Raw genomic sequence first — 21002 nt, forward strand, 5'->3', positions numbered from 1 at the left:
CAATATACTCTTCTAAATATGTTGATATATTTCCTAAATTTTGAAAATAATGTGTATATTTTGTACTGGATTTCGATTACCATTTATTATTTATATTTTCGAATTTATTATAACTCGAAAATAAATTCTTATACATGTCTATATTTATTTAATTATATGCCCAAAAATTTGGATTCTCACATTTGTACATAAACTTGTATGATTGAAAGTCTTCTAATGGAATCTTTTGGAGACGGAGGAATATGATGTAGAGGGATTTGGTCCTCGAAATTTCAGAAAGAAAATTGTTTTTATTTATCTATTTTTACATGATTATTTCTCACACACATCTATTTTCATGTTTTGCTATCAATTTGACAATAATATCAGTTGTATTAGCTCAAGTTATTTCTGCTCTTTATATATAAGTTATTAAATTGATCAATTCAGATAAAAAAAAAATTCATCGGTTGCTAACTTAATCTTGAAGCACTTTTAAGAAGTCTCAAACTGATCATAACAATTTAATTGACGTAATGGTTATTTTTGTCAAAAAAAACATGGTGGATTTGGTTCTAATTATATTAAAACTTTATCATGTAGATCTTTATTAAACCCTTTAGATAAGCTATTTTCCAACATGTAAATTGTGCAATAAGATTTTTTTTTCACTACAACGAGAATGCGGGTTTTCTTTAACATGGATTTGAACTCATTTCCCATCCCTATAGAGTGGTTTGTACCACTGCGGGTGTTTGCACAATGACCTAATATTTTAACATGAATGAAATTATTTTACATCACTCTACCTACAATGAAAGTACACAAAAGTCTATATCTTTTTATAGCGTAAATAACTAAAAAAATTCTTACAAGATCAATTCATGAGTCAATTTTTTGAAACAAATCTCATGTTCGACCTGACCTATGAAAAATATTTTGTTTACATCAAAAATATTATTTTTCACTACAGATATAGATCTCATGTTCAACCCGACTCATAATAAATATTGCCCATAGATGAACCTAGAAATTAAAGTGCTTTAATTAGGATTCGCACTGCTTCCCAATAAGGAAACATATGATTTATCACCCAAAAAAATTTTGCACCACGTTATTATCAATAATTTTAGCCATGTTTGATTTTTTTTCTGGAGCTTTAATTGCATGTTTGAGTGCTCCACTTATTAAATTATAATTACTTAATATTGACTTCCACTAACCAAATGGTAAAATGGAAAACAGTAAATTTTACCATTTTATAAACTGAACAAGTGAAAAACATTAATATTATAAACAAGGATTAAGTGAGTGAATCAAGATTTACCAAAAAAAAAACTACAAGTGTGTCTGATATTTGCTGTTAATATTGATAATGGAGAAATTGGTTGTTTTCTTGGAATTATACTGATGTGGGGAAATGGGAGCGCTATGCAAGCAAGGTCAAAATCACTTGGTGCAAAGGATTTTCAAGTTGTGAGATAAATATTGGTCCAGAGGAAAATAATTATGGAGGAAATAAAATATGACAATGATGTGGTTAAATCTTTAAATTTGAAGCCACCTTCCCTATCTAAATTTTAAAAAAAAATTTATGTATATAAAAAACTTTTATATAAAAATAAAATAAATTTGAAAAAAAAAAAAACTATAGGCTTTTAGTCTTCTTATGTAATTCTTCTTAAATCATAAATATTAAATTATAATTGAAAATTAAAAAATCCCAAATGCTAAACTAAATTGAAAAATCCCAAAATTTCATGGCAATTCTAGGTTTTTTTGTTTTGGAATTCTAGATATTTTGTGGTTCGACAATTTTTTTAATTATTTATCTATTTTCATCGCAGTTCTTCAGTTTCTAATTGCTGGTTTTTCTTGTACTGGTTATGTTTCTTATATTTGCAATGAGAATTGTTTTTTACATCTTGGATACTTATATTATCTTATCTGATTTCATTATCGTTTGGAAATAAGTTGATATTTATTTTAGATAATAGGCTTATTAAGTGTGAAACATATGGTTTAAGATTATTGCTATCCTTTGCTCCTCAAATTTCTGTTCTAACATGTCAATTGTCTCATTTTTTGTTCCGTAGATTGTATATGTAACAGCGAATATATATACTTATAAGTCGTTAATTAAGTACTGTAATTAGAGGATCAAACATCTCTTAACAAAATTTATGAAGATTTTACATTACAAGAATATGCCTACTCATTAAACAAGCTGACGAGATTAGCGCACGGGAGATGCGAAGAAGATTACAGCAAAATATACAAAAAACCCAGCTAAAAGAATGCCAGCGTATATGTAATTTTGGGAAGAGTGCGTAGGGAATTTGTATTCAATACTACAGCATTTCATTTTCTCCCTTTCACTTGTCAAAACATGCTCTACATACCTGTATGTTACATGCAAGGATCAGTGAAAATATCTCCCCATTTCAGAAAGAATGAACACACGAAGGAAAAATAAATCAAAATGGTGTCGCGATAAAATGGTTAGGTAACTTACTGCTGGGTGAAGATTGAGCTCTGAAGAATCTGTGAACTGTTTAAGTGGGCATCTTGTAGTCTGTGATCATATAGCAAGGACGAAAGGTCTACGAGCTGCTCCTCGAGGCTCTGAATGTATAATAAAACATTTAAGCATCAAAAACATGTAAATGTTAGTAAGCATTATGATAATACAGACACACACAAGTTAGACAGAGAGGGGGAGAGAAAATTTACATTCAAATACTTTTCCAATCTTTCAACTAATTCATGAGGGAATGGTTCTGGTAGATTGGTTGTCTTCTTGTAGAATTTCTCCAGCCAAAGGTCGGTGCTAGACTTGTTCTTTTTACCCTTCACTGGTTCCCCGAGAGGAGTTTTCAAGTGCTCAGCAGCAAATGCTTGGACAGACTGGCAAAAGTACAAGTTAGTGCAAAAAAAATTCAAGGAAAAGAAAAACGACTGATAATTGTAAAACCACCTCTGACGTATCTCGAATTCGATGAAGAGCAGAATCAACACGGGCATATATAATGTTCCTCTGCAGAAAATTTAATATTTGTAAGTTCTTAGAAATACGCGGACTCCAGTCAATATTCTCTAAAAAAGCAATGTTTTCTCTAAAAAATCAATGTTTAGAGAACAAAAAAGGAAAGGTTTTTTACCAATGCCGCATCCTGAAGCAATTGACTAGTCTGAGATGTGTTTGAAAATGGCCCAAACGGATGGCAACCAGCTGCCAAGAGCCAATTCACCACAGGCCTCTCATGGACATGAGAAGCTTTTTCATATGGAGCACTCAATCCACCCACAACAGAGGCCAGCCCAGCTAATATATGTCGCTGTGCTACTGACGGTTCGGCATGTCTTCTCTCCAGCTCCGAAACATAACTGCTCAACAGAGAACGGAAAAAAGATGTTATAAATTCTCAAATTCCTGCTATCCCATGATTCAATGAAAACAAAGAGAGCATCCTTAGCAGTAGCATTGATTGAATGCAGTGACATGGTCAATAATTTAGAGATGACATTGGTTCAAAATCCTGGTCTGTGCTCTGACTGGTCCGGCAGGATATATTGATGGATGATGAGAGATGGGGTAATGGGGATGGAGCTACAGGTAAAACTACTCATATCCTTCTTCCTTGCAATTAAGACTTGACGGAAGTAAGTGGAAAATAATTTTTTTTTTTTGGAGGAAGAGTGGAATAGAATATTAGGAGTAAAGTTTAAGCTTGTGCATGAGGTATATTTGCTCAATATCTGTCTACCCTTCCAGTTCTACCATTCCTTCACTAAGAAAGGGAATGGGACTAGCTCGAGATTCAATCGATGCCATACTTTCTCATATGATGCATACTCTCCCACCCTGCCTACTCCATCACCAATAAAACTGAATTCCCAAGCCCGGGTCTCCAAGCTTAGAAACCAAAGGATTAATTAATTACTAGCTAAAGAGCTTACAAAGCTAAAAGAGAAAGGAGAGCAGTGAGAAAGAGAAAGAGAAAGAGAAAGAGAAAGAGAAAGTTTGTATGGGGGCGGATGCACCGAGTGACAGGAGCAAAGAAATTTCAGTAAATTGTAATATTGCCAGCAGGTGAATAATTTCAAGTCAAGGAGAGCATAAAGTTAGGAATACGTGAAATTCTGGTAAACATCATTGAGTCCTCCTTTCCGAAGGACACAAGAGACCCACCAACAGTAAAAAAGAGTAAACCTTTGAGAGATTAACAACAAGAGCAATTCAAGGATCAACGGATCAAACATCAAACCAGATAAAATCAGTATGTTTTCACACTTCATAACTTCCACCATTCCACACAAGTTGTAGCTGAATAACAAAATCAATCTCTAAAACAATAGGAGTGAAATAATAGTTTTAACCTTATTACCTTAAAGGAATCTTATCACTTTGATGCTGAAGCACAATAACTACATCATTACTTGTCCATACAAGACTATCATCCTCCATCATAAGGTGTTCATCCACATCGGCCAATGACAGGACAAAGCTGAAATTAGGAACACATCGGTTATTGATTATCAGAAATATTATTGGATGAAACAATAAATGCTTTTCTGAGAAGGATTTATTCGTCATGAAAATATTAATAAAATTGACAACCAAACAATGAAGCATTATATAGGATGACAGCTAAATCAAGACGTTCCTCTTTACATTTAAAGAACTTAATTAATTAATGCTATAAATCTTTACAACTTGCAGAATGCACTTAAATTTATAGAAAAATTGATATATCAAAATTAAAGAGACTGATCATCCTGTAAAGATTGTGACATAAATAACAGTAAAACCCCAAAAGATATTCAACTATCTGAAAATTATGAAATAAATCGATGTCCTCCAGGATAACTGTGTCATCAAAACCTATAGCAGAGAAGAATGTCTCAAGAGTGTACCAAACTAATCAACATTCGAACATATAAATTGTACACGAAAATAGATGAGCAGGATGAATTTGCTCACACTGGAACAACTCTAGTTCCATAAGTTCGGTACAGGTCACCCTGTTTCTTTTTTTCTAATCCCCTTTTACTACCCTTTTGAAGCTTTGAATTATAAGACGCCCAAAGAGGTTTATGCTTTAGTATGGAATCACCAGTTTCAACAGTCTCATCTGTCCAGGTCTGATAAAGAGAGACAAATATTCAGGAACAAAATACATGGGAAAGTAGTAAAAAGAAAGAATACCACACAGCGAAACATGATAAATTGAGAAAAGGATCGTCAGAGTGGAGATCCTGACAACAGTTTAAAGCACATGACAAATGTTCCCTAATAAAATAGTAAAACCAACCTGGCGAAGAAAAAATTTACTCGCAAGAGTTGGGTCAGACACCTCTAGTAAACCGGCAGCAAGCACATCAGCAGATCGTTCCATCTCCTGCAATTACCAAGAAAATAGAAGGTACCAAGATTAGTCTTCGCCTTTTCGGTTAAAATTTATTAAAGAAAAGTACAAACTAAAAAGCAGTCACAAGTATGTGCGTGGGAAGGAAACTAAATCAAATAAGACACGTGTAGAACCTGCAATCACTGTTTTCAAGTAAGTCAACATTCAACCACAGTTATGGTGCATTTTAGATCATAATGCATAGAATCAAATATAACTGTAGATTACAACTGGGAAACAAACCTCCTTAAGAATAGCACCATCCAAATATGTCTTTGTATGAACATGAAAACGCCCATCCTTCTTCGTTTCTTGAAGAGAATGACCCCTCATTGCTTTTGACACAGCGATGGATAACTTTTCGTGACGATGTAGTGCATGAGTACCGCCAATGATTACAACTTCCTGACCTTGGTGAACCATTTTTTTAACCTGAAAATAATGATGGCAAGACGATAAAACTACATTCAGGGAAAACAAACTTTCTCGATTCTTGTTAGTCTATGAAAATAAAAAACCTTAAGATGCATAGTGCATATTAAATGCAGCTTATTTAAACCAATTCTAGAAACAGAAACTACAGAACGTGAATGGAAGATCAGGGAGGAAATCTCACCTCAGCTTCAATGGAATCGACATCGACACTGTAATTATGGCCTTTCACCAAGATATTGTATCTGTTATGATTCTGAAGAACAATGATAGGTACAAGGATCCTGGTAGTCATATCAACAGTTTCATACCTGATCCCAGTACAAATGCCAATTATCAATGAAAAGAGAGGCAAGACGCAAGCAGCAAACAATCACAATAGAGGCATTGAAAATGAAGGTACAATAAGTGATAACAGATGATTGAAATATCACAGTTTGATTAAGCAGAAAATACATTACACATTAGGCAGTCACAGAGGAAATTTATGTCAGGTCTTCAATTAATAAGATACTTGGTCATTTGGTCATAAGGGAGTCACTCGCATAAAAGAGACCCCAATAATGAGCGGGGAGATTGATATTGGTTCTAGCATGCCAAAATATATCAACATTAGCTTCATGAATAAAACATTCTTCGACCATTGAAGTACCAAGTGAATTTGTTCTGATACACATTGCATCTAGATGCAGTTATATAGTTAACACAGACACCAATTTGAAGCTAGAAAAGTATAATAACTAGACTCTTTATTGCATATAAGACTAACATACCTAATATCTGGGGCTATGACATGCTCTACTGTAGTTGCAAGCACAGCAGCTAGTTGTCCAACAAAAATATCATGAGCAGACTGCTCATCAACTGTGCCTGATCTTGGTAACACTAAACTTTGTAATCGAGGCAATGTCTTAGGATTGACACTTCCTTCTTCAGTTTCAATCTTACCATAAGTGCAAGGACCAGCAGACAGGTCAATCACAACAAACCTGGGTTTTACAACCAAGCAGCAAGAGAAACTTTAGAATCACACCACAGAAGACAATAGTTACTAATCGAACAGATTTGACAGGTAACCTAGAACTCGTTATACCTGCCAGATCCAAGCCAAACCTGAGACGCACCTCCTCCATTGTAACGGTACCTATAAATGTAATCTCCCTCTTGTTTCTTCATCTCATCCTCATTTAGATTTGTGATTTTGCCATACATTAAACTATCAAGATCGAGCTCCTTGTTTCTAGGATCTATTCGGACCTGTAAAGAATAAGAAAAAATTGGATTTCGATAACACGAAATTCTTTGAAAAATTTCAGCTTGTTGAAAAAAACAAAGTTAATTTCTCCAAAGTATATACAAGGAGCAACATTTTATACACACCATCGCCTCAGCTAAATCAGTGTAGGGAAAAATAAAGATTCAACTATAATGTACCTTATCAAAGTTAACAACAAATATTGCATTTGGCCAAGGTCTATCCATTTCTTCAACTTGGTATCCCGCATTTTCTAAATCAAACAGGTAAGCATACAGCTTCAAAAATTCTGGTTCAACAGTAGTAGCTTCCACCTCAAACAAAGGTACTTGCCTGCCAAAATCGGCCTATAAACTAGAAATTAAATAAAAATTTCATCCAAAATAAAAAATATAACAATAATTCTAAAATTAAGAAATGATGTTAACACATAGTGTCACCTCTCTTGCATGGCCAGCAGGAGTCAAGGCTAATTTCATAGCTTTCTCCAATGCTATCAATTCTGGCTGTCCAGCCTATAGTGAGAAGTGAAAGTGAGAAGTTGTCAGAAGCCAAAAGCTGTCAACTCAACTTTCATTCCCAAAAATGTTACTAAATGGTGAAACCTCTAATTCTAATCTTTGGGAAAATAGTGTCAACTAAAGTCGTTGTTCATTCAAGCACAACATATTTATGGTAGGGGTGAGCAGAAAACCTAAACAAAGAGCTGGTTTCGATTGGTTTTTAGTCGACTACGGTATGGATTGGTTTTATAATTAACCAACCAAAAATCATTGTTCATTCAAGCACAACAACATATTCATGGTAGGGGTAAGTAGAAAACCTAACCAAAGAGCTGGTTTGGATCGGTTATTAGTTGATTAAGGTTTGGATTGGTTTTATAATTAACCAAACCGAAAAATTGGTTTGGTTCAAAGTTTTGAATAAGCAGATTGCTTGGTTGCTATATTCATGTTGAATGTGATAAAAAGGCGGAGCGATTCAAAAATACTATCTGCGATTTTTGTTCTGTGACTTTTCAATAGAATAATCGAACAAACATCAACAAGCACAAAATCAAACAACAACATTAAGCAAGGGGCACAAATATCCAAGAAATATGAATAGGTACCGGAAATGCATTGAAGACTATGTGATGTTCAATATCAATTGGTTGGCCAGTCTCTAAGCATGAGGGTCTGTGAGATGGAAAGCTAACTCTCAAAAATTCCTCCAACTTATGGGAATCTATGGTATATCTGTAGCCTCCATCACCATTGAAGCCAATAAGGACTACATTTACTTCAAGAGGCACTTGAAATGGAACCTGCAAGAGAACAAATGATTTAAGGAGAATAAGATCAACCCCCCACCCATATATCATAGCACAGAACATTATTAGAGCACGATTCCCAACCTGAAATGTGAAACAACATTCTTTGAATAAAATTACCCACTGAGTACCTCAATCTATTCACAAATAGACGTACAGTTACATAAAAAAAATACGCGAATTTGTACCTCAGCGCGAGAGTGAAGCATCTGACGAACATCAGATCGAACGGAATCCCTAACATCTTGAAATGCTCCATGGTGCCACGTTGGATGACCAGGATCTCTGCGATACGCCTGAGGCGCAGATTCTGCTGATTTCAAGCACAATAAGATTCCCAACAAACCGAAAATCCTAATTATTTTCATGCTGCGTCGAATTGATTGAACAAGAAGCTGAAGTTCGGTCGTTCGTCGTCTTGAAGTAGACTGGGCAGTGACCACAACGCTAGAATCAAATGCCCCCGATTCGGGTGGGCCTCGACCCATGTTGCCTCTTGGGCCACTAGTACATAAAAATATTGGGCATCTGGACTTTATGCCATTGGGCCTCACAAAATAGGTGTGATATTCTTATTTATTTGAGAAACATCAGTCTAATATTGGGGGCACTATAATTTTGACAGTTCTTGTGTGTGTGTTTTTTAGAAAGTCATACCGACAACAATAAGAAAAATTGATCATGGTAGTTTTTTTTTATGACATGGAGCCCACAGTGGTTTAATTCAATGTGCACTGAGTAAACCTGACAAACCATGTGTAATACACTCGTCTGAAAAAGTATTGATAATGGAAATCGAGCTCTTGGTGTTCCTAATGCAACGCTGGAAATGCAAAGGCAAACAAAATAAATTTCGGAGGAAACTTTATATAAACATAAATTGTTCATTCAAACCCTTTAGACAGTCAGTCGAACCTTTTTAGCCGTCAGTATATTCAAAACGTGGAACAAAAAAAAAATTTCTAATAATGTCACATTATGTACTGAACAGCTTTTTCTCATTTCCCAGTTAGTAGCATACTCTTGCATGAAATTTGGCATCTATGTCAGTAACCACATGTTTCAGTTCGATCCCCGGTAAGAAATTTGTAACTAACCCTTTTAAAATTGTAACTTAGACCTAATTCAACCCCAAAAACTAGCTCAAGGGGGAGGATTGTCCAAGCTCATATATACAAGTCCCAGAAATTTTATTCAACCGATATAGGATAACTAACACACCTCACTCACGCCAGGAATGAACATTTGGAGCGTGAAGTTTACAAATAACCCAAATATGGGCAGAACGGGTGATGCAAGTATGGGCAGTCCAACAAATAACGATGGAACTTGAGATCTGATACCATGTTAAGATTGGAAGTTGAACCTAACTCAACACCAAATACTAGCTCAAAGAGAGAAGATTGTCCAAACCCATATACGAAGTCCCAAGAATTTAATGACAACTGAGAACCCCTGACACAAAAGACACTACCATATCGGCTGGCAATGGTACAAACAAAACTCGGAACAAATACGCTCCATTTCGCATCTACAGTTCTTTTTTGTGGGCATCACCAGCTATTGCAGCACGTCCAACTTGAAATAGAAGTCCATATTGTCTCTGCAATTCTTTGAGCCTCTCCATCAACTCTCAGATTGTGGTTCACTGAGTTCACCAATCAGATCATTCATAAACTTGAACTTAATCCAACAAATGCCACTAGGTCATACTGTTAGAAACAATGCTAATAACAGTAGCGTAGAACTCGTAAAGATAAAGTAGTAACCGAAACAAGTATGATGTTTACAGTAAAAATATCGTGCAAATGAAATCAAAACCAAATCGAGGCTTGTAGCGTGTACAGTTTCCTTAAAACAGATTCGCCCCCTTTGGTATGTGCTTCGAGGTTTCAACAGACGTCTGTTTCCCAAAATACAACGGAACAACCAGCAGTGACTTGGCACGAGGCACTACTACGGCGAACTGAAAACGTACTTTTACTTTATCACCGAGATTTAACGGAGGCCAAATGGAAAGATAACAATATATAATGCAAGAGAGTGCTTGAAAGAGATAAAATTTTCATGTGTATGAAGTGAGGAAATGAACACACTATTTATAAGCCCCAAAATGCACACCAAGAGTCATGTAAGATTAATTAACTCAATTACTCTTCCCATTAACTCAAGAATATGAAGAGCCAAAACTCTTCAATTAACTCAAGAATGTGGAGACCCAAAAGACACTCTCACATTCATGAGACATAATTTTTTATTCAACCTCTAAATTTTATTAAAATTTCCAACAATCCCCCACATGAATGAAAATTGATACAAATCTTGGTGACAAAGTTCTACAGTTGAATCCTGCATAGGATAGGTAGTTGTTACCCTTTGAACATTCCCTCATGAAATATATTTGCTTTACTAGCTGACCAGTAGACATGAAGCCCTTGAACTGTTCTGTCGTTTATGTAAATTAAGATATACTTCACACAAGATTCTCCCTTATACTATTCAGTTCTCATGATTGTGTTCGTGTTGGCCATGAACACATGCTTGGTTCTGCAAGAGGGTCTAGAATTGAGCCCTGCAATTCCTTCGAAGCGGCCCTACTTCTCTCTCACATAGGTGATTCTATATTGCTTCTTATCAGAATCATTAAAAGTCGTAAGTTTATCCTCAACATTCACTGATTCATAATAGGAATGGACTAGGGATAACCCCCACACTGATATACCAAATCAGTGTGATTAGGTTGTCTCATTGAACCTAGTTCTTGGGATCTGGTTGGGTTTTCCTTCGCACCAATTTATACTATAGGCTTGAGCCTCATTCCCCTTGACGATTTTGCAACTAACTCTCTGTTTAACCCCTTGGTCAGCGGATCCACTATATTATCATTTGACTTTACATAGTCAACAGAGATAACTCCAGCTGAGAGTAGTTGTCTAATGGTATTATGTCTACCACATATATGCCTAGACTTATCATTATACATATTATTTTGTGCCCTTCCAATCGCAGATTGGCTATCACAATGTATGCATATAGCCGGCACTGGTTTTTCCTATCCTGGAACATCTTCTAATAAGTGACGCAGTCATTCAGCCTCTTCAGCACACTTTTCAAGAGCTATAAGCTCAGATTTCATTGTGGACCTGGCTATTACAGTTTGTTTAGAAGATTTCCACATAATTGCTGCACCTCCTAAAGTGAATACAAATCCACTTGTAGATTTTGAGTCTTTCATATCAGATATCCAATTTGCATCGTTGTATCCTTCAATAACAGCAGGATATCTGGTATAGTGAAGCCCATGATCACGAGTGTACCTTAAGTATCTTAGCAATCTGATAATTGCTTTCCAGTGTTCAACTCCTGGATTACTCGTGAATCTACTCAATTTGCTCACTGCATAAGCTATGTCTGGTCTTGTACAACTCATTAAGTACATCAGACTTCCAATGACTCGAGAATATTCTAATTGAGACATACTCTCACCTCGATTCTTTGATAGATGTTGACTGATATCTATCGGGGTTCTAGCCAATGCAGAGTCATCCTTATTGAATTTCTTAAGTATTTTGAATATTGTCGTATGCTATGAAATTATGCAACTTTGAGATAAAAAAAATTCAACACTCTAAAATTATATTGAATATTTAGATGTGATTATTCAAGTTGCAATAATATTATCTTATGATGTGTATGAATTTTGGAATTTGAATTTTTACCCTAAAAATCTATTGTTGATATTTTTGGAATAATAATCAATTGGTTGAAATGTATAATGATTATTGATATGCAATTATTATTGAGCTTGTTTTGTGATTTTTCTATTTATAATAACCTAATTGAATAAGTGTGAAATTTGAAAAATAATTATTTGTTATAAAATTTTGAGAATATTGAATTTTTTTGGTTAAGTAACTCAGAGAATAGAGAAAATAAAACTGTCAAGTTATGTTTAAACCAAAAAAGCATATATAAAAAAATAACTATCAAACATCAATTACAGTCTATGAGTGAATAAAATATTGGTTTCAACCAAAATAACAGATTGGAATGAATTAATTTGAAAATTCGGTTCTGTGTTGAGGTGCAATAATTGTCCCTACTAGGTAGAGCAATCGAACCATGACGCTTGGGCTGTTGTGCGATTTAAAATATTTGAGTTGCACCATTACCACCAACAATAGTTTTTGGTAAAGCGGCAAACGTTTGGTCCTACATTCGGTTAATTCGGAAGTTCGGTTTAATTTTTTTAAAATATAAGTTAGTTCGGTTCGATTTCATTTTTTAATATAAAATTTCAGTTAACATAACAAACTAAACTTTTATAAATAAAATTAATATTATTAAGTTTTTTAATAAAGTTTATAAAGATATAAATATTACAATTTCTAATGAAATTTATGAGACAACAGTACTATACTTAAAAATATTTTTTAATAAATAAAATTTAAATTTATTTAATCTAATTTTTATATTGTAATTTTTTATTTAAAACATAATTATTATATAAAAATTCTAAAATTTCGGTTGATTGTGTTACTGATCGAAATAATCGATTTTTTCGATTTAGTTTGTTAGGTTTTCGTAGTAAAGTTCCGTCGGTTCGGTTTGTTAGAAAAAAAGTTCAGTTAATTTGATTTTAGAATATTCGGTTTGATTTTAACTGAATCCATTACTGTTTAATACATGATGGAGCCAGCCCCATGGAAACATGCGTTGAATTGAGACATAATTTTTTATTCAACCTCTAAATTTTATTAAAATTTCCGGCACATACTTCTCATCAGAAGATTCGTTAGGAAGAACTTCAGGAGCCAACCACTAAGGCTGCATTATCAAGATAACATGTTTTTCAATTTACGAATTTGAGGCTCATGAAGTTGTAAATCAATTACAACAGATTATATTCATATAACAAGGAAGATGCCTGAGTTTTGGAGTAAATTGCATTTAATATTGGAAAATTAAAAGTAAAAAATCCCTAGTGATATTTGGGGGGGAACACTTTTATTATGGATATTGGATCACGAGTAGATCTCTTGTGAGACGACTTCACGAATCTTTATCCGTGAAACGGGTCAACCCTATCGATATTCACAATAAAGAGTATTACTCTTAGCATAAAAAGTAATATTTTTTTATGGATGACCCAAATAAGAGATTTATCTCACAAAATACGACCCGTGAGACAATCTCACACAAGTTTTTGATTTGGATCACATTCTCCAAATGTGGCAGTGGCCGAGTACGATGAACTTTATACTATATATTCTTAATTAAATTACTAATATATCCCTGAAATATCAACATACATAAACTTGTTAGTATTATCTGAAAAGTTTAATTATTATTTTTTTCAATTTTCAAACCGAACTGATTTTCAATATTTAAAGTATCAAATTAGTTGCTGGAATTCATTTTGTTATTAATATATATTTCATCAATCATCTAGATACTCAAAACAAAATAAATTTTTCTTCTAATCCATGAATGATGTGGGAAATTAAAAAAAAAAGACAAATTATAATGAAATTTTTCTAAGTTGGCAGTAAATGGATCTTATCAAGATTACAAGTTATTTCCATGAATTATGGAGCAATTTTCTTTTAATTTCAATCGAATGTACTTATAAATTCAAAATGGTTAATATAAATATATTAAATAAAAATTGTTCTGTAAAACTTGTAGTGCTATGTAATTTCTCTGATATCATATCGAACAACCATAGATTTATGAAGGTGGTTGCATAACTGAGTTCAGAATACAAGTTGTAAGTAGTTTCTAGTTAGTTATATTTCTACTTTGCCTGGGCATGTTCTTCTCATTTCCATTTTTTGGTGTGTGTCACCCGAGTTGGTGCAGCGTGACTCGATTAATCGAACCATGAACTCGGGGAACTCGGGGGCTTGTTAATTATCGTGACAACTTGGGGTTCCTCAAAATTTCAATAACTAAGAATGACAACTTTAGGAATACAAACTTGCATAGTCTGTAAAGAAATAAAGTTCAGATGACGCAGCAAAAGGGAAGATTTATTCATTCAGTGAATAAATACAAAGTTCCTGAATGGTACAGTCTCCGGTACAGGAGCTCATAAAACAAGACAATATCTACAAAAGGAAGACAAGGAGATAGAGCATCCGAAGAGCGGTAAAAAAATTATAATTTGCTTCGACAGAGATTAGTGCATTAGTATGTGATCTTCACAGATTCAGTACAAGTACAACATGCCGACGAATTAGTAACAATCTCTCCCTCCTGTCACCGGTATTTATTGCAGGAGTACACCATTCAGGATATCAAGATCAGTTGTAATACATTGGTTATAACATTGGAATTCCTTCCTTTTTTACATACAGTAGAGGTTGGATTGGGATCTCATAGCGAAATGAGCGATCAAGAACCACTACGAAATTGCAGGAGAAGAGTTCAAACACCCCAAATGAATATAATCGGAGATTCATTATTCTGACTTGGTAGGATGAAAGATCGAGAACATATCTCCTAATTATAGGTTCCCTGGAATGTGTCTTGAGGTAAAACTTAAATGTTGGTGTTGTGTGACATGTCGATGAAAGGTTGAACATAGAAACCCTACTCATAGCCGAACATTAGCATGTATTTGTCAAGAAACTTTGTGGTACAGGAAGATCAAGAATGATGAGAAAATAACATCTTTCGGACTCTCTGATATATTGAACTTCACCATTCATATGCTTCAAAATTTTTCTGCACATACTAAGGCCCAGGCCTTGCTGAGTCGCCCATCGACTGTTGTGGAACATGTCTTTGACCAGTTCGGCTGGAAGACCTTCACCTCGGCACACAATCCTTCAAAACGGTTAAGCAATTGCCAATGCTTAAGATATTAGAAATTGTATGGCTGTCTCAAGTTTAAAAATATTGTAAGAAGACGTCACTCTGTTGATCAGCAAATATGCTGAAAGAAAATGGAACTGACAGTTTAAAGAAACTCCAACACTACCAGATAGAAAAAGTGTAACGATAGTGTCGGATATTTTAAAGCTTAATGAATGAAAATCAAGTAAAGACGAAAGAAAACTAAAAACAAAAAACATTCAAGGGAAAATCGACGCTCTGAGACAGCTGGGGAGGCGCCTAGGCGCCTTCCTCTGTGCCCTGGAATTTCACCGCTTAACGGGCGCCTAGGCGTCTCCCCGCTTAGGCGTCAAATGGCCATGTTTACCAAGAGTTACGAGTTTTTATGGATCTTTGTCACCAAAATATGTCTCTTGGTCATATTTTTTATACTTGCGACTTAAATAGCAATCCATCCTAATGAATTAACAATAAGGAGAGACAACAACAACACAACTTTGACGGAAGAGCATTTGCATTCATTTTGAACTTTTTTCCTCAAAAAAAATGTTTACTTCATTTTATGATTATGAAACTTGTGATTTTTTATGCTAGTATAACATGTAGGAAGTCGAATCTTGGGAGACGATTGTCATATCCCGTGAGCACCATATGTAGAGAAAATTTGTTTTAAGGAAAAAGAGTTTTCTCATGCCTCGACTTCAAATTGCTAACGTATCATCATAAATTTAGTTATCTTCAGGTTGCACTTCAAATGAAGTAGCTAAGGAGAATCCACACCAACAATAGGTAATATGATTGGTTTCATTTCCTTCGATGGAAGGAATAAACAATTTTAGTTTCAAGTATGGACCATTACTATTATCGCTATTTACTATGGTTTAGTTAGCAGAAGTAAAAGCACAAATTTCCATAATTTATATATACGACTGCATTGACAGATTTGTAAGATTTAAGGGCCTGTGAATAACGGAAAAGAGCAAAAAACAAAATTTTAGACTCACAATCAATTATATTGAACATGACGAGGATATTATAGGAACTTCTTTACTCAATCTAAAAGCCACAAGGAAGATGATCGACACCCAATTTTATGGAGTAGCATGTATGGGAATAATTTACCTGACTTCAATTTGTGCTGTGGTTATTCCAACAGAAATTTGCTTCATACTCGATCTAAGTTGAATTTCTACCCATCCTTCTGGAGATGGTGCGTAGCACGCCATATTCAGTAAAAAATCAGCAAGGACCTGTTGAATTCTAAATCGATCACCGTGTAATGCCAGAGTCTTGACTTCCTCGGGTATATCATGGATCAATTGCAAACCTCGTTCTCTAAAAATTAACATGACTTGGCTAACAACAGCATCTATTACATTCCCAAGCACAAATTCTGCTTTCTCCAGCTCAAGAGAACTACCAGAAAAAAATCTTCGGTTAAATCATTACCAGATCAGCGACGAAATGATTAAAAAATAACTCTCCATCTCCTCCGAATTTTGTGACAGCCGTCAATTATTATAGGAATTTCATTTAAGTAGCAAACTCTACATGCCTCAATGATTATCTCTATCCAAGTTAAACAAATATATCAAGAGTAATGATAAACTGAACAAATTTCCCAGTGAAAAGTTGAATAACTGTACCCATTCTCAATGCTTTCAAGCTCAACATCCTTCATGATCTTTAACATTTGTTTCTCACAAGCAGCATTTGTCTCAAGCAACTGCTTTTGGTAGTCTGTTAAATTGGTGGCTTCCAAGAGGGAGTTGGCGAAGCGTAAACCATTCAATGGATTTTTTATTTCATGAAGAATATAAGCCAGCTCATTTATCTTTGAATCACAATTCTTTTCCTGCTGCCTCTGGACACTCAGAGATTGCAGCACTTCAGGACTAGCAATCTGCAAGAAACAAAAGGCTCCAATAATCTGACCATCCATATTTACCCTCTTGTTTGCAGTCAAGAGAGCCTGAACATAGTTCCCGTTTCTGTCAAATAAAGAAAATGGGAATTTGTCAGTATCTTGGCCTTCAATTGCATTGTGCAAGACAATCATGAATTTTGTCATAGAATCAGGGCCCTTGAGCTGGCAGCAACCACCAAATACTTCCCCAACCAACATCTTCCCAATCATATCCCGGTTATTCCATCCAGTGAGCTTTTCCATTGCGGTATTCCACTCAGAGCAACAGGTGTTCTCATCCGAAGCAAATATAGGCGGAATTAGAGGGTTTGGACTGTGTACAATTGCCTTGTAAGCACCTTGAATGTGAATGAACTTGTCCATCACCACTCTCTGAGCAGTAATATCCTGACCAACGAAGCATACACCAACTATATTATCTGTATGGTCCTTGCTAATGCAAGCATTGACCACCACAAATACAGCCTTCATATGATGTTCAGAGCCAAATTTCCTCAGCCGTAATTCTACATTTTTATCTTCCTCCCCTGTATCAGTTATTCATTCTATGAGTTAATGCAAACTTTTGTACTAGTCTAAGGGTATCACTGGCTACAACCTTAAGGTATACAGTCTTCAGCCAAAGAAAAAGAAATTTGATCATTGCTGAACAAATGATACACTTCAGCATGTGTGTGTGTGTGTCTATATGTATGTGCATATATATATATATCATACAAATTATTTGGCTTCTTAGGTGTATTTCCAAGTAACTTGATCAGAATGCCGCCACCAATTTTTAGTATGATTTATAAATTGATATTATTTTTAAGTATTAAACAATAATTTTTGTTTACAATGAATTCTTATTAGTATATTGTGATTATATATTTACTACAAGCAATAAATTTAGTATGATTTATAAATTGCTTATCGATTTTTAAAATGTATTTTCTTTCACCATTAATTTTGTTCCTCAATTTTGTTCTATATTTTAATTAACTCACATTTAATTAAAAATATTATCTATAAAAAAAAATTAAACAACTTCCAGTAAATTATGTATTCGCGTCAATCGTGCCTACTACGCTTGTAAAGTGGAGAAGAAGAGCACCTCTTAGAGCATTAAACAGAAGCTTTTCAGCAATTTCTTCTGATTCTTTTAGTAAGAGATCATGGACCAAGGACTTTCCCATTGCTTCTTCAACAGATAGTCCCGTCAATTCTGCAACTTTTGCATTCCAACCATTAATGCGGCCTTCAACATTAACAGCAAATATAGGAGCTGTTGCAGTCTCGATTAATCTGATCATTTCTCGGGCAACAGTACTGAGTTCATCCATCCCTAGTAAACCCATGTCCTCCACCTGTGCCTGCATGGCCTTAGACGTGCTTCCATCAGTATTTCGAAATGAATCTCTTAAAATTAGCTGCAAAGAGTGAATCGCATCCATTTCTGCATTCTCCCATGGCAAACTCCGGCTCTTGACAACTTCCAAAAATGCCTTAAACGAAGAGCGAGGATGCATCCTCTGTCCGTCATCTTTGTCCTCAGGATGATGCTTTGCTCCACCCCACTTGATCTCTTTAGCAGTATGGGAACGAAACCAGAACAAATAATCTCTTGAGGTAATGCATGCAACGGCTATTCCACAAACTGCATCCCCTAGAAAAGCTGCCCCAGGATACCCTGCATCAGATAGACTATCAGTGCTCAAACCAGTTGAGTCCCCATGGAATGCCAACAGCCATGCCACAATATCCTTTATCTGTGCTTCAGAAGGAGTGACACCCAAAGGATAATATGTCCCCTGGTAGTATAGTGCGGCCCCATCACACTTGACAAGGTCCATGATACTTGGACTCTGTGTGACAATTCCAGTGGGCGAATCTCGGAGCAGCATATCACACAACAACGTCTGTGTCTTCAAAACCCGTTTCTCAGAAAGTTGTGACGCCAATTGTAATTCCATATTCAGTTGAAGCCCAAATGCCTGCATTAGGAATTCACAGGCGTGCCGAAGCGGGAATGGAATACATCTGGCTGAAGTGTGATGGCCAACAACTAAGCCCCACAGCCTCATTGAATTTCTTCCTCCAACGCCATCTTCATCATTTCCATTGATGATAACAGCCAATGTCAATGATGCAATTGACCCCATATTTGCCATATATTGAACATGGCATGCATGAGGAGACCTAAGTGTTGAACCTACCAAACACAAGGGCTGCATTAACACCTCATCCTGGATGACCTTAACTGGAGTGGCGTGACAGTCCGCGATCATTCTTACCCTATTTTGCTTAAACAAGAACCTTGAAGCCTGGGGAATGTCTGTGGCAGGATAATGCAAACCAATATACGGTTCCAAATCCGGCCTCTTACTCTCCGCCACAACCTCACCATGCTCATCCTCGTGAAATTTATAGACCATAACACGATCGTATCCAGTGAGGTCCCTCACACTCTCAACAACTGTGCCACACAAAAGCTTAATATCCCCACCTGGAAGAGACTGCAAATGGGAAATAGCTCTAACAGCAAGCTTCTGTGAATGGACAGCGCCCGCAATCGATAGGGCAGGATCCTGACTCCTTGCGGGCTCTAAATCAATCACAATACCCACATCTATCCTATGCAAAATTGCATAAAATGGCTTCCCTAAATTCTTCGAATGAATCCAAATAGGATTCAACAGCGTAATCTCACGTGACCCAAATGCCCTCTCTAGCAAAACAGAGCTCAAGGGGGTAAAAAGGGCTCTTACATCAGTCCCAATTGAAAGAATGTCCAGCTTCTCCAGACTTGGAACTGACTGAGGCATCAAGCCCAGCATTTCTCGAGCATTCTCAGAGTAAGCTATCACACGAAAATTGGATTCATCAACGGCTATCGTACAGCCAAAAGGTTGGATGAGGCTGCCGCGCTGTATTTTCGACAAATAAGCAGTGATCTGCTCCTCAGAAACAGATTGATTAGAAGTCCTAACACTCTGCGAATAATCAAAAGATTTTCCAGACTCACCAGATTGCTCGAAAACAGCGTGAAGCCTCGCATCCATGGTGTACTGAGCCACAGCTTTACTCGTAGAATCGCCAACCTTGTTCATGCTGGATGCATTATAGACATTGTAATTCTGGCGACGATGACTGTCCCCACTCGATGATTGAGCTTGATTAACAGCTTGGGAATTGCGTTGATTATCAGAATGCGCTTCTCTGTTTGCTGACGCACTCATTTCTGCTGGAAATAACCGCTCGATACTGTACTACCGTAATTTCAAGAAGACATCAGCAAGAACCCAGAACGTAAACTCCACAGACAGACGTTATTTTAGTGCCAAAGTCTCCAGTTGTTCCACTTCCGGAATCGGCAATTTCATCAAACAACTAGCGTTCACCGTCTCGCTCGGGAAAAAACGAAACCAAATTCCCAAAAAATACAACTTTGTTAATGTTGTACAGGTTTGAAGGGTATTTGCATGAAAATTTTACCCAAAAAGTGAAGTAAAATGGAAAATTTACTTGGTTGACGCCATTGCTGATATTATATATATTATTATACCAAGCAAAGGAAGGAACCAAGGAAAAGAGAAAATCCAGAGGGTCTACGACTACGTGGGTTACTGAGAGTATTATTTTTTATTGTGAATATCGATAGGTTTGATCCGTCTCAAAGATAATAATTCGTGGGATCGTCTCACACGAGACATACTCAATTAATGAAAGTAGAACTACAACAAAAGTATGTTTGTTCGTCTGTTATATACACATGAGGCAGGTCAATCCGACTCATATACTTAGAATGAAAAATAATATTTAATATTTTTTTAATGGAAAAGGTCGGGTAGGAAATTTATGTTACAA

At 35.7% G+C, this 21002-nt stretch overlaps 3 protein-coding genes across 4 annotated transcripts; all 3 read right to left on the reverse strand.

Moving 5' to 3' along the window:
• Positions 1–2131: 2131 nt before the first annotated feature.
• LOC142543309 (uncharacterized) lies at positions 2132–8900 on the reverse strand. Its single transcript, XM_075650493.1, has 16 exons — positions 8578–8900; positions 8189–8383; positions 7518–7592; positions 7257–7424; positions 6916–7079; positions 6596–6811; positions 6007–6133; positions 5634–5822; positions 5295–5381; positions 4964–5124; positions 4368–4487; positions 3141–3366; positions 2957–3016; positions 2713–2886; positions 2495–2604; positions 2132–2381 (listed from the first exon to the last, which is right to left on the reverse strand). Exons 1-16 carry the CDS (start codon positions 8875–8877, stop codon positions 2216–2218), a joined length of 2538 nt encoding a protein of 845 aa, XP_075506608.1. The 5' UTR covers positions 8878–8900; the 3' UTR covers positions 2132–2215.
• Positions 8901–11474: 2574 nt separating this feature from the next.
• Positions 11475–11819, reverse strand: LOC142542008 (secreted RxLR effector protein 161-like). The gene has a single exon (XM_075648457.1). The coding sequence runs from the start codon at positions 11817–11819 to the stop codon at positions 11475–11477; it is 345 nt and encodes a 114-aa protein (XP_075504572.1).
• Positions 11820–14400: 2581 nt separating this feature from the next.
• Positions 14401–20751, reverse strand: LOC142543310 (phytochrome B-like). Of its 2 annotated transcripts, XM_075650496.1 has the most exons (5): positions 20161–20751; positions 18250–20089; positions 16876–17683; positions 16352–16645; positions 14401–15220 (listed from the first exon to the last, which is right to left on the reverse strand). In XM_075650496.1, exons 1-5 carry the CDS (start codon positions 20191–20193, stop codon positions 15001–15003), a joined length of 3195 nt encoding a protein of 1064 aa, XP_075506611.1. In that variant the 5' UTR covers positions 20194–20751; the 3' UTR covers positions 14401–15000. The 2 variants fall into 2 exon arrangements, with proteins under 2 accessions (XP_075506611.1, XP_075506610.1); XM_075650495.1 differs by having other exon boundaries at positions 18250–20751.
• Between the last annotated feature and the right edge of the window lie 251 nt (positions 20752–21002).

Source organism: Primulina tabacum, chromosome 4 (assembly GCF_025594145.1).
Source record: "Primulina tabacum isolate GXHZ01 chromosome 4, ASM2559414v2, whole genome shotgun sequence".
In the NCBI taxonomy this organism is placed as follows: Eukaryota; Viridiplantae; Streptophyta; class Magnoliopsida; order Lamiales; family Gesneriaceae; genus Primulina; species Primulina tabacum.